General features: G+C 41.1%; 1 protein-coding gene across 5 annotated transcripts in view; it reads left to right on the forward strand.

Moving 5' to 3' along the window:
- The window catches only part of STAU2 (staufen double-stranded RNA binding protein 2), a 178,923-nt gene that overhangs the window by 48,906 nt on the left and 116,505 nt on the right, over positions 1 to 13,512 (forward strand). For all 5 annotated transcript variants that reach the window (XM_064442537.1, XM_064442540.1, XM_064442539.1 and 2 more), the window contains exon 6: positions 8,706 to 8,865. In XM_064442537.1, the coding sequence (XP_064298607.1) occupies positions 8,706 to 8,865 (160 nt within the window). The remainder of the gene's footprint in view (positions 1 to 8,705; positions 8,866 to 13,512) is intronic.

The raw sequence follows: 13,512 nt of genomic DNA on the forward strand, positions 1-13,512 counted from the left end.
AGAGGCCCCAAGGGCTCCTTAGTATGCAATTAATATTTTGGCTAGAAAAGCAGCAGATTGTTTCAGTATGCTTACATGTTATGACATCATATTCCAGTAAAATTATAATGAACAGAATTTTTGTTTGTCTCTGTGGCAAACCAAAATGAGTTTTCTAATTGTCAACAGACCTTGGTGATTTATTTAATTATAGTGGCGCCCGCTCACACCAACTCAGTTAAGGTCTGTCAGCATTTCTGTTATGAACCCCTATTTTTAGGGGTTTATAACTAGTTGTAAATATTTGCTCATTGCTGAAACTTGGCATTCAAGGTCACAGTCATAGAGCAAATATCCTTGTTCAGGTTGACTATTCTAAAGTGATACCAATGGCATTAGCTAAAAAGTAGATTTCTGATGCTATGAAACTCAGCGGGAATAAAGAGAACCTGCTTTCCAGACCTCTTATTCCTAAGAATCTCAAACGTCCAGAAGAGCCAGATGAAAATCAACTTGTTTTAATAGGTTATATGTGACTGCTTGTTAAAGTACTATCCTTTATCACATCTTTTTTTTCTTCCTATTGAATGTATCGTTTCATATGTTCTTCTGTTGTCTTCTAGTCTTTTAATCTTCTGTCATTTGTCTGTGTCTGTTGTCTTATGTTTAGAGAAGTGTGCCAGTATCACCTGGGAATCTTTTTTTACATAACAATTTTCTCCAAAGGAAAATCCTAACCTTTGTAGCCACCAGACAGAATGCAAGGAGATGCATATTCTTTAGATGTAGGTAGTTTTAAAACCTTCAGAAACCTAATCAGTCTGCACGTGAAGCGTTGCTGTTGGAAAATAGTGACTGTTTCAGTTCTGCGGCCGAACAGAGCAACACAGGGCTAAAGAGTAGAGGACTGATGTTTAGGTGTTCTTGAGATGGAAAATATTGTGCTGGTATGTTATTGCGTAATAATCAGCAACTTCTGTATAAATACTCCCAAGATTGTTAATATTTTCAGTCCTTTTTAGTAACTCCAATGTAATATATGGGGAAGGTTTGTTAATGATCAGTGGCAGATATGATATCTTATTTTTGCTTGGGATTGTTCCATACATGAGTGTGAGTCTTCAGGATGCAGAATCATTCCGTATTAAAGCTTCGTTTAATTGTTGCACTATATTTCAGATTGTAATATTATGATTAGTTTTCAGGCTTTTGTTAATATAGTCTCTGTCCTCACCACTGAAAAGAGGAGGATGTTTTGTTTCTATTTGACACACTCCATATTGTAAAGACGCAAATATCCTTGGAGATTTAGTCCATTTTCTGAGGATTTCAGGTGCTCCTTTGCACTTTCCTGGCAATGCTCATATTATCAGTGCTCTGTTAACTCTGCTTGAGGCCAAGCAGAGCAAGAAAAGTTTAATCAAAACCATGTAAAAGCCTAATCATTCTGCCAATACCAAAGAACTGCATGAGGCTCTAGAGCCACAGGCTGAATATCATTTTTCCATATTATCACATAAATAGCTCCCTAAACACTCTTTAAAAGAAAAGGTGGGGAGGGGTGAGGGAAAAGAGAGAGCCTGTTGTAGGATCTGAGTTTATAAAGTGCATAAAGGTTCATGTGCTTTCCTCCTTTGCATGTAATGGAGAGAAAGGTAGGTCTAGTAACTCAACAAGAAACAGGCACTTCTGATAGATATTGTATTTTCCTTAAATCTAGGTAGTTGGTAACAGCACTACCACATTTTTTTTATTTAAAGAGGATTGCGAAGAAACGAGGTGAGATGCGCTATCAAGGTGCCTATGAGTTTTGCATGACAGAGCTTATCCTGTTCCAAGCTGCAGTTAACAGAGACAGCCAACAGATGCAGCAGTTTTCAGGCTCTAGTTCTAGATCTTCTGAGAACTTCTGGGATGGTGGGAAGATTCCTGGGAACTCTTTGAGGAACTTGAGGGTGCCTGTTGCTTCAGGGGAAGGATGGCTGCAGCTTCTAGCAAGCTCTAGCAGCTGCCAACAAGCTCTGTCAGCTACTCCTGATAAAAAGCTTCATTGAGCTTTTCTTCCAGCTGTCTCCTGATCAGAGAGAGTCAAGCACCCATTCAGCAGGTACTGGGGAGAAGCCAATATAAGTGCAGGGCCTAGAGCACTACTCCCTGAGACAACCAGCAGATGCAGCAGTTTGCAGAGCAATTCATGCGGAAGGGAGCCAGAAACTCTCCTGAGGACAGTGTGTGCGTGCTCAGCAATGGTGTTGATGTGCCACATGGCACAGTTCCTAGCACCATCTAGAGCTGCTATCCCTGATACGTCAGAGACCTTGAGTCAGATCTAGCTCCAGAGGGAGGATGCAGCTCTCCAGACCTTTGGCTGCGGGGAGTGCTGGAAGCTGGCATGGGGAAACAGTGGTCTTGTCTGCAAATGTGCACTGTCAGAGGATCTGTATTACCAAGTAAAGGAGATGCAGAAAGATGTCAGCAAACGGTGCTGGCATCACTAGAGCTGATGAGTAAAGAGATCAGTTGGATTCTCTCTGAGACCCTGCAGGTACAAGAGCCTGAATCCCCAACCATACCAAAGGAGGAGCAGGGAGAGTCAGTGCTTATTAGACTGGGAAATGGGGAGTCCTGTAATGGTGAAGGCTGGAGCTTGTAACTTTTGGCACCAGGAGGAAGGCTTCTCTTCCACCTGCAGACTACAACTACAATTTCAGTGCTGTGGCATCAGGTGAAGGCCTGGGAGCTCTTGAAGCATCTGAGCCCTGGGGCAGCAACAGGGGGTAGCAGCAAGTGATAGTAGTGGACAACTTTCTCCTGCAGGGGATGGAGACCGCCATCTGTGAACCTAACCTGCTGTGCAGGGAGGTTTGCTTCTCACTGAGGGCTTGGATTGGGACATTGTGGATAGACTGCCAAGGGCTGTCTGTTCCTCAGATTATTACCTACTGCTGCTCTTCACTGTGGGCACCAGTGATACTGTAAGGGGATACATGGAGCATGACTACATGACTCCTACAGAAATTTGATTTTTACAACTGTGGCACCCTCTTTGAGGAGGAGTGATTGGAAGAGACAGGATCGACCTGACCAAGTGGGGCAAGCATCTTTATCAACAGGTAGGCCAAACTGGTTAAGAGAGCTTTAAAGTGACAGAGACAACAGTTGACCTGTAACCAAGTGAGGAAGTGATGGACCAAGTTAGTAAGCAAAAACTAGGTGATGTTGACAAGAGAGACCCTAAAACCAACACAAAAGGTGTGAAGGCGTCCCACCGCAAGTATATGCAGACAAGTAAGGAAGGCCCTTCAGGACAGCATGATGGGGGAAGTCCTTATATACCCCTTCTGGGAAATCAGAACACTTGGGTTCCTATCTGAAGTGCCGATACACTAACACACTTAGCATGGAAAATGAAGAGGAGGAATGAGAGATCTGTGTGCAGCTGCTTCAGGGCTACAGCCTCAGTGGAATCACGGAGCATGGTGGTATAGTTTACACAAATGGAGTGCTGCAATCGATACGTACAGGGTCTTTAGGAAGGACAGGCCGCAATGGGAAGGAGAGAACGTTGTCCTTCATGTGAGAGAGCAGTGGAGATGCATGGAGCTTTGCCTGGGGATGAGCGATGAGACAGCTGATAGTTTATGGGTCAGCTCTGGAGGGCATACCAATGCAGGTGATATTGCAGTGGGTGTCTCCTACAGACTGAATAATCCAAGAAGAAGTAGATGAGGTCTTGTTCAGGTAACTGGAAGAAGGTTCATGGCCACAGGCCCTGGTTTTCATGGGGGTCTTTAACTACCCCAGTATGTGTTAGAGGGACATCACAGCAGGGCACAAGCAATCCAGGAGGTTTCTGGAGTGCATCAATGACAACTTTCTGACATAGACAATTGAGGAATCAGTCAGGGGGGCACTCCTTCTGGAGCTCACACTTTCAAACAAAAACTGTTCAGGGATGTGAAGGTTGGGGTCAGTGCAGTGACCATGAGACAGTGACAGGATCTTGAGAGGAGAGCAAGGCAAATATCACAGATCACAAACTGGACTTCAGGATAGCAGGGGTATGGTCCTGAAGAGAGGAGACTCCAGGAGAACTTGTTCACCTCTTCCAAGCTCAAGAATAGTTCAACCTTCTGTCCCAATGTGCAGGTAGTCAAGCAAAGGCAGCAGGAAGCCTGCATGGATGGACAGGAACTTCTGACTAAACTCAAACAGGGTTTGTGACCAAGGTGGGCTGAACCAGGATGAATATAGAGACACTGTACAAGTGTGCAGGTAGGGGGTTAGGAAAAATCTGTCTGGAGTTGACTCTGGAAAGGGATGTGAAGGGCTACAAGATGGGCTTATACAGCAGCAAAAGGAAGACTAGGGACCCACTATTGGGTGGGGCAGGGCACCTGATGACAAAGGACATGGAAAAGGTGGAGGTACTCAAAGTGCCTTCATCTCAGTCTTTACTGATAAGACTGGCCCTCGGGAGTCCCAGGTCCCTGAGATCAGTGGGAAAGTATGGAGCAGGTACGACTTACCCTTGATGGAAGAGGGTCGGGCTGGGGAATGTTTAAACAGAGAGGACAGGTCCATGAGGCCTGATGGCATGCACCCATGAGTGCTGAGGGAGCTGAATGATATCATAGTGGTGCTACTCTTGATTATCTTTGAAAGATAGCTGTGACTGGGGAGGTTTCTGAGGACTGGAAGAAAGCAAATTTCATTCCTATTTTCATGAAGGGCAAGAAGAAGGATCTGGGAAAATAGTAAGTCAGCCTCATTTCAATCCGTAAGCACATGATGGGGGAAATAATCTTGGAACAGTGTTTCTAAGCATATTAAGAATGACAGGTGACTGTAAATAGTCAGCATGGATTTAAGAAGGTAAGATTGTGCCTGAGTGATCTAATAGCCGTACACAGTGACATGACTAGCTTGGTGGATGAGACAGGAATGAATGTTGTCTATCTTGACTTTATCAGGGCTTCTTACACTGTCTCTTGTAACATCCTCATTGACAAACTGGTGAAGTATAGTCTAGATAAATGGATCGTGAGACAGTCTGAAAACTGGCTGAACTGCCAGGCTCAAAGGATTGTGGTCAGTGGCACTAAGTCCAGCTGTAGGCCAGTCACTAGTGGTGTACCCCAGTGGTCAATAGTGGGGCCAGTACTGTTCACTGTCTTCATTAATGATCTGGATGATGTGGCAGAGTGCACCATCAGTAAGTTTGCAGATGATACAAACCTGGGAGGAGTCGCTGATGCGCCAGAGGATTCCTCTGCCATCCAGAGTAACCTCGACAGGCAGGAGAAGCGGGCAGACAGTAACTTCATGAAGTTCAACAAAGGGAAGTGCAGACCCCTGCACCTGGGTGGGAATAACCCCATACTCACTGCACAGTGGAGGCCAACTGGCTGGAAAACAGCTTTGCAGAAAACGACCTGAGGGTCCTGGTGGACACCAAGTTAAATATTAGCTAGTAATACGCCCTTGCAACAAAGGCAGCCAACAGCATCCTGGGCTGCATTTAGAAGAGTGTTGTCAACAGGTTGAGGGAGGTCACCCTTTCCCTCTAATCAGCCCTGGTGAGGGGCTACATCTGGAGTGCTGGGTCCAGTTTTGCGCTCCCCAGTAAAACAGAGATGTGGGCATACCAGTAAGGTGATCAAGTGACTGGAGTGTCTCTCATCTGAGGAGAGAGTGAGAGAGTTGGGACTGGTAAGCCAGGAGAAGGCTCAGGAGGATCTTATCGATGTGTATAAATTACATGAAGGGCATGAGTAAAGAAGGTGGAGCCAGCCTCTTTTTACTGGTATCCAGCAAAAAAGCAGCACAGACTGAAATACAAGAAATTCCATTTTGTCATATGAAAAGAAAGGACTTTTTGACTGTGAGGGTGGTCAAATACCAGATCAGATTGCCAGACAGGCTGTTGAATCAACCACCCTTGGAGATACTCGAAACCCAATGGGAAGTGTCCTTGAGAAGTCTTCTCTAACTGACCTGCTTTGAGCAGGGGGGTTGGACAAGAGGATCTTCAGAGGTCACTTCCCATCTAACTGTTCTGTGTTTCTGCAGTAAACTAAGGAAGACCTTTCAGAGGAATCACATTAGCAGTGTGGAGGAGCCAGGGAGAGACAGCTCTAAACCAGCTGTGGAAGAAATGGAGTTGATGGTGACTATACTGATGAAGCTTTCCATTATTTTGCCCTTGATTTTAAATAAGTGTAGTTTTTTTCACTTTGGAAATATAGTTTGACCTATGTTTGATGTCAAAGGCCTGTTCCTGATTCTTAGATTTAAATTCTTTCAAGGTATTGTTTACATCTATTGCCTGCATATTCCCTAAAGCAATATTGCAAACCAAATAAAACTAATAAATCAAAGGAAAAAGTTGATAGAGGAAGCATTTTATGTAAAGGAAAGGGTGAAATTCTGCCTTTCACTTTAAAAACTACCATTTCTTTTTGAGGTAAATCTCAGTCTGAAGCCACTGTACTTTTTTATAACAGATTTTGTCACACTGATAGTGTCTTGATATTATGTTTGTACCTTTTAGAAGCAGAGGAAGGCAGAAGGTGAATGTTGTATGTCAGAAGCAATGAAGGACATAGTGGAGTGGGATAGAAATTTAACATTCTTGAACTCTTTCTTTCTTTGGTTTGACAGCTGCTTTGTTAACAAATGGCACCGTGGTGTTTGAGTTTCATTATGCCTGTATGAGCTTTGCAATGTTCTTCCAGAAAGGGTGGTGAAACACTGGAACGGGTTGCCCAGAGATGTTGCGGAATCTTCATCCTTGGAGATATCCACAATACCCTGGAGAATGCCTGAACAAGGCACTGTAACTTCAGAGCTTGACCCTGCTTTGGGCGCTGCGCTGGACCAGATAACCTCCAGGACCATTTCCAACCTGAGTTATTCTGTAATTTTATGAAAATGTTACATAAGCAAATGCATTTCCAGGCCTTAGTAATTCCCTATAACTGTGTTATACTGTAAACAGGAAAGCAAAGTAAATACCCACTTTTTGCATGTCGTAAAGGCAACTTAGCTCACCCCTCCAAGGCCCTATAGCCAGAGGCTTATTGGAGCGAGTATTATGGTTTTGCTCTTTCCATATAAACGTATTTTTAGAATTAGGCACAAAGTTCAGGGGCACTGAGAGTGGAGTGCTTATTCACACTTGTTTGAGTTTGAAGTGTGCTGCTATCTGAAAAAAATTTGTTTTATAATTGAAACAAATTAATTACAATTATTAATGAAAGTCAGAAAGTCTTCAAACCAAAAATCACTATCCATGTCAACAGATGAAAATGGAGAGAGTGTGCTTTAATGGGGATCCTTTAAGAGGAAGAAGGAAAAATGCAGTACTTTGGTGTGCTTTTGAGCGATTCGCCTTTTGTTGCGACGGGCCTAGCTTTTGGCCACACTTTTGGAATCCTGGGCTTTTTTTACATTGCTGTAAAATATGTACAAGTTATTTGTCATAAATGAGAAGCCATTTCTGATACATATATATTTTTCCAAGGACTAAATCTTCAGCATATTAGAAAAGCCTTTGTCTGAGGAAGGAGCACAGGCAGACTAGACCACAGAGCTAAGAGTACGAAGCAAATTCCTTCACCTCTGTAGAATACAATTAGAGGACTTTTTGGAAGTGTTCTCTTAAAAGATTATAATTTTAACAGAGACTAGAACTAATTATCTGTGCTGAATAGCTTTTTCTGAGTTGGGGGGGCACAGAACACTTCTTTTCTGTAGAAATTGTTTATGTAGACAAGCTCTTATGTTCAGTTTTCACAGTGCTGTGGCAGGACCTGCAAAAGCCAAGAATGGCATTACATCTCTTTCTTCATTCACTGCTAGCGAGAGACAGGTTTCAGGGTAGGGAGTATGGGTTGGGTTAGCTATTTTTGTTACTTAAAATAGAGATGGTGAGTTGATGATATGAATAAAGGTACTGCTTTCTTTGAGGAATAATAGCTGTGCTGGTTCATCGGGAAAAGTTCAATTTTTTGCTTTATCTTACTTTCACTGTCTTTCAGACATACTCAGAAAAACAAACCCTGCCATTATATTTGAAAATTTTTCTGTAGGAAGGAAAAAAAAGGAAAACGATATGGTGGTGATTGTTGCTTTTCTTTCAGTGCCTGGAAAATGCTTGTCTGTTACAGTGTTGGAGAAGATTTCTCCACTCTCTGTTACGCTTTGGAGGAGAACTCCTTATCCTCTACAACAATTTCAATACTTGAGCTTTAAAAAGAGGCTAGAAGGACATTGTCCAGGTCACTCACTCTCTGCCATCTTTTTGTTGTCATCAAGAGCTGAGCTATTCTGGCAGGTTTCAGAGGAGAGACCTCACAATCCTTCTTCCTCCATGCCACTTTCCTGTAGGACAGAAGTTGTCTCCCAGGCATGGCTTCCACTGGAGCTTTCAGTTCTCCTTAGGTTTAACCTTCTCAAGGCTCAAACCAAGAAGAGAGCAGGGCTGGGCTGTTGGGCTGAAGTGTAGTAGTGCTCACTACTAGATGTGGGTGAAAAGCTGGTTTGCTTCTCCTGCTGTCAGAGTTACTGACGGCCTTGCTGAGGAACAGTCCATGGATTTGAGTGCTAGGTCTAACTCTGTGAGAAAAGATGTTTTATCCCTCACTACTGCTCTATATTACATAAAATTGATGGTTAAAATTCATAGCTTGTATTGTTGTTTTCTGTTCATGACTTTTTTCCAGGTATCACTGCCCAGTGCCTAAAATTTTCTATGTCCAGTTAACTGTTGGCAACAGTGAGTTTTTTGGTGAAGGAAAGACTCGTCAAGCTGCTAGACATAATGCTGCAATGAAGGCCCTTCAAGCTCTCCAGAATGAACCTATTCCAGAAAAATTACCTCAGGTTTGTGTTTCAGAAAACTGTTCCTAATCTTCATGTTAAGATACCATAGCAAACAATTTAATTGACAGTTTTTCAATGTTAAATTTTTAGTGGGCTTTTTTCATATTAGCCTCAGCTATTAGAGAAATAATACTAACAAATCGTTAGTGTTATTTCTTTATAACATCACACCTAACATGGAACTAGACTTAAAAAACAAAACTAAGTAGATATTTTAAAGATGGGATTGTGAACAGTGATTATGTGAAAAATAAAAATAAAATAAAGATTTGAGATTATACTGGAAGTGGAGAAAATGTCCATTTAATCAGTGGCTTCATGGAGAATGAATTATTAATCTTAAATGTGTGTTACACCATGAATGTGATCTTTGCAGTTGAAATTACTTGTCCCCAGCATACCTAAGAACCTGATGGAGCTCGCTGACAGCTACTGATCCCATGTCTGATGGTTTCAGGCTTTTTAGCCACTTAGTGCCTTTCTGAATAGCTAGCCTTCTCACTGCTGTGTTCCTAAGTGGCGTACATTGCTACTTAAAAATGAAAATTTTCTGTCATATTTTTTAAAATTATTTAACAGAAAAATTGTTCTCAAAATAATCTTTGCAAATTGAAAGGACAAATATAAAAAAATTGCCCAGTCAAATAAGCCAAAATACATGCATGAGGAGACAATCATTTTATTCTGTACACTCTTTCTGATGACGCCTGTTGAGCTCCTGCGCACAGTACAAAACATTACTAATAGTACTTTCAGTGTCTTGTGTGGTAGTTTTGAGTTGCTTTTTAAGAATGAAAATAATTTTATGTATTCAAAAAAATCTTTTTTCTTTCTGTCTCACCCTGTGTTTATGTCTTCCTTTTGATCCAAAGAGAGTTTGACTCACCCCTTTGTTTTGCTATATTATTTTCCTGGATCAGGAAATTATCTTCAAAATCACTTACTGTAATCAATATTGATTTTCAAACAGGAGAACTATTAAAAAAAAAAAAAGTCTGATGAGGAATCCCTGTTTCCTTTCTCATTGTTAATTCCCTTCCTTTCTCTTTTGGTTTCCAGTCGAATGTATTGGTTGATAATGAATCCTTAGCACAAATGTGAGTGGGAGTCTTATATTATTGAAACATATTTTTAGCTCAGCAAATTCTTAGTTATTTAAAATTATATGTTTAATACTATATTTTATCAAAAGAATCTTTGAATTGAAGGCATCCATTAATCAGAATGGAAATTAAACCACTAAGTGCGTAGGATAATAAGTAGTAGACAAAAGTAAATAATATATATAAGTAACATCGATATGGAGCTGGCTTATAGACTGAGTTTTCATAGCCCATGTACGTATGTCATTTACCTAGCAAAAGTAATAAAATCTTTAATTAACGTTCTTGTCTAATTGGGTCTATTTAGTGCCTATTTACGCCAGCGTCTGCTAGGATGTGCAGGCTTTTAGAAGATGTCATGGCAAATTGGGTTTCCTAAATTTTTGTAGCATGCCATAGTGTTGCCTTGCTCATGAGCTAATGAAGTAACTTCATTCTTCTCTTCACCGCTGTAAGTTATATATCAAAACTGAGTCAAATCCACAACTAGCTATGAGAAAAATAGGGAAGACTTGTGAGGACACAATACTGTACATTAACAGAGACATTCACATAGTACTCTCAAGACCTGTGGGAGCACTGTGAGTTTCTGGTGGCAGCAGTTGAAGACCACTTGGCATACTGAAGGATCTCAATAGCAGGTGCCTGTGGATAAGAGACTAAATTGAGTCCTCAGTCAGGAAAACCTCTGTGGCTTTGTCATGCTGAAGGTAAAAGGAGGTGGTTGCAGAATAGTCATGAAGAAACATTTCTGTCACTTAATGGGTTAGAGTTGTATGTCACTGGAAAAGGCTGGAGGTAACCCTGTGCCTAGGTCTTTTACAAAGAGCTGCATCATGTGGAGCTGAGTGTAGCTCTCCAGAGAGCTGCAGGTTGGTTGAAGTAGAGTTCAAGGCTTTTATGGTGCCAAGGTTCAGGCACTTCCTTGCTGCTGGTCATGTGAAGTGCATGACCATGCAGTGGTGGGATGTGCCCTCACCATGGGACATGGTCCAGCTCAGTAAAACTCTGCTTCCTGTAGCAGAACTGACCTGCTTGGGTCCACCATGGAAGGTGATTGATTCAACATTCCTCAGACATCTTGCATGGATCAGAGCCAGTACACATTAGAGTCTGGCTGGCCTCAATATCATGGGTAGATTGAGCTTCTTTCTCCCACAGTCACTGCCACTGTGCTTCCAGGGAGAGCAGAGAGGGGAGCAAGGGCAGACCTGCCGGTACCAATCTAGCCCTGCACTCAGTGAATTTCACTGGAATGGGATCCATGGAATATAGCACAGTATATACATGGGTTTACCTTTTGGCCTTCATAACTGTGTTTTCTTAATGCAGGCTTTTGTATATTCTTCTTTCATTTTGAGATACCCTTTTTTCCTTTTTTTTTTAAACTTAGTTAAGGGTAAAATCTTTTATCCGTATTAGATGACTGAAGAGGAGTACTGTCATCTTAATACTTCATTGCGCAAATGTGTAGAAGAGCGTAAGGTGAGCAGAAACAAGAAGCAATCAGCAAACAGGGCAGGGTTACAGGTGAATGTGACCCTGCTTTCATAAAAGAGCTATTGTGTGCCTGCCAAAGCACCTCTGCTGTCTCATAGATGTGAGGCTAAGAAAGCCCTTACAATTAAAGTGACAGTTGTGGAATGAGGATCAAATTTAAATCCAAAGTACTTGAGACACTCCTGAACATATGTTATCTTCCTTAGGGAAGTCATATGACTAAGACTTGAAACTTTATTGTTCAGTACTAAGGTCTAAGCCTTGAAGTCTATGATCTTCTGTATTCTCCGTTTATGGTTAGGATCTTTACTGTGTTTGGTGGAAAAACATGCAAGGAGTTAAGTTGTAAGGGCAGAAGGGACAATCGGGGATTTTCTGGCCCGATGTGTTTGTATTAATCATGAAATTTTAGACAGTAATTTCTACATTAGACTACATATCTGGTTAAGGTAGAGAATAGCTAGAAAAGCTAAACCTTCTTCGCTGAAAGGCTTGGTGACAGTCCAGTAGATTTTATATTATTTTATGTAAATTATGCCAGTGAGTGATTATTCCCCATTTCAAAGATAATTTGCAAGGTATTTCTTCTAAATTTGCTTAGTTTCATCTTCTATCTAATTGGTATTTTCTTATCTTTGCTAAATGTAACAAACAGATATCAAAATCTCTCCCCAATATACATTTGCAGATTATGCTGAAGTAATTTTGAAATGTTCTATAGAACTGATTGTTTCCATAGTTTCTCAGTGTAAAGTTGTTGTTTCTAATCAGTAGTTCATTCTTGTGGCTTTTTTGTCAGCTTTTCAGGTTATCAGCGCCCTTTATAAAGCGCAAACTTAATTGACTACAATACTGAGTAAGATTCTCCCTAAGGCTTTTTACAGAAGAGTGGTACCCCACTCTTTATGTTTGATATTCTTTATATCCCCAAAATATATTTTTACTTTTAAATATTGCCCTTTTAACTCTGTTCAGTTGATCTTTCTCACAGAACCAAAGGCCTTCACTGAATCAATGCTTTGCCTATCCGGTAAATAATGACCTACATTCTTGATTTCCATGGTACTTTACATTTCATTATATGAAATGAGCTAGAGATCCTACATAATTTCATTCTAACTACCCTTGTTACTGCTTTGCACTGTACCCTTTATTTTCAGCAGATTCTATAAACTTTATACATTTTTGTTTTGTATTTGGCTCCAGATCAATGTCAGGGATGTAAACTGCTTTTTCAGACTCAAACTTTTGCAACCGTTTATTGAGACTAAAAATGCTCCAAGTCTGCATGCTGTAGCTGATGGCTGCATTTTTGGTCTTGCATTATCTTAAAGATTAATATATTAAGAATTAACAAATGGTAGATAAAAGATTGGTAAATTTTGTTGCTAATGTGAAGAACCTAATGCTTTTTTGGTGTTATTTTATGACTTAAGTATCTGGATTTTTTAGCTATGCTCATGGCTCAAGATTTAGATCAGACTTTTTTATGTAAGATGGGAACTCTGCAGGAATCCACCTAACTCAGCCCAAGTTTCTTTGATCTTTACCTCCACTAATAAAAAATTAGGACCCTGGCCAAGGTTACGTGGTTGTTGAGAGATCCCAGTTTGAAACATTCAGGGCTTTGCAGTGTGAAAGTAGCTGAAAGTGAAACCTCTGAGAACTAAGGAAGATGTGGCCTGGGGGACAATCACCAAAAGGTAGCGGTTGCAGAAGTTGATAATTCTTTGACTGATCCCCCATGCTGGTGGTTGTCTGAGAAAAATAAGACTTACCTAAAGTGTGAAGCAAAGCTGAATTTTAGGCAGGATAATGTTTGCATGTGCCTTTTGTTGTTTTATCTCTTAGTCTCTCTGTTTGTTATGTTCCTATGGATAAATAAATAATGTTCCGTGTTGAGCAAGCTGTTCTCTGTCGCTATCTTTTCACACTGGTCATAACTCCCAGAGGGAAGTTGTTGCAGGGGCCATTTACCAGCTGGACCTGCTGAGGACACCTGTAACCTGGTGACCCAGCCAAAATGTGGGAGTGATTCACTGAA

Source organism: Phalacrocorax carbo, chromosome 2 (genome assembly GCF_963921805.1).
Source record: "Phalacrocorax carbo chromosome 2, bPhaCar2.1, whole genome shotgun sequence".
In the NCBI taxonomy this organism is placed as follows: Eukaryota; Metazoa; Chordata; class Aves; order Suliformes; family Phalacrocoracidae; genus Phalacrocorax; species Phalacrocorax carbo.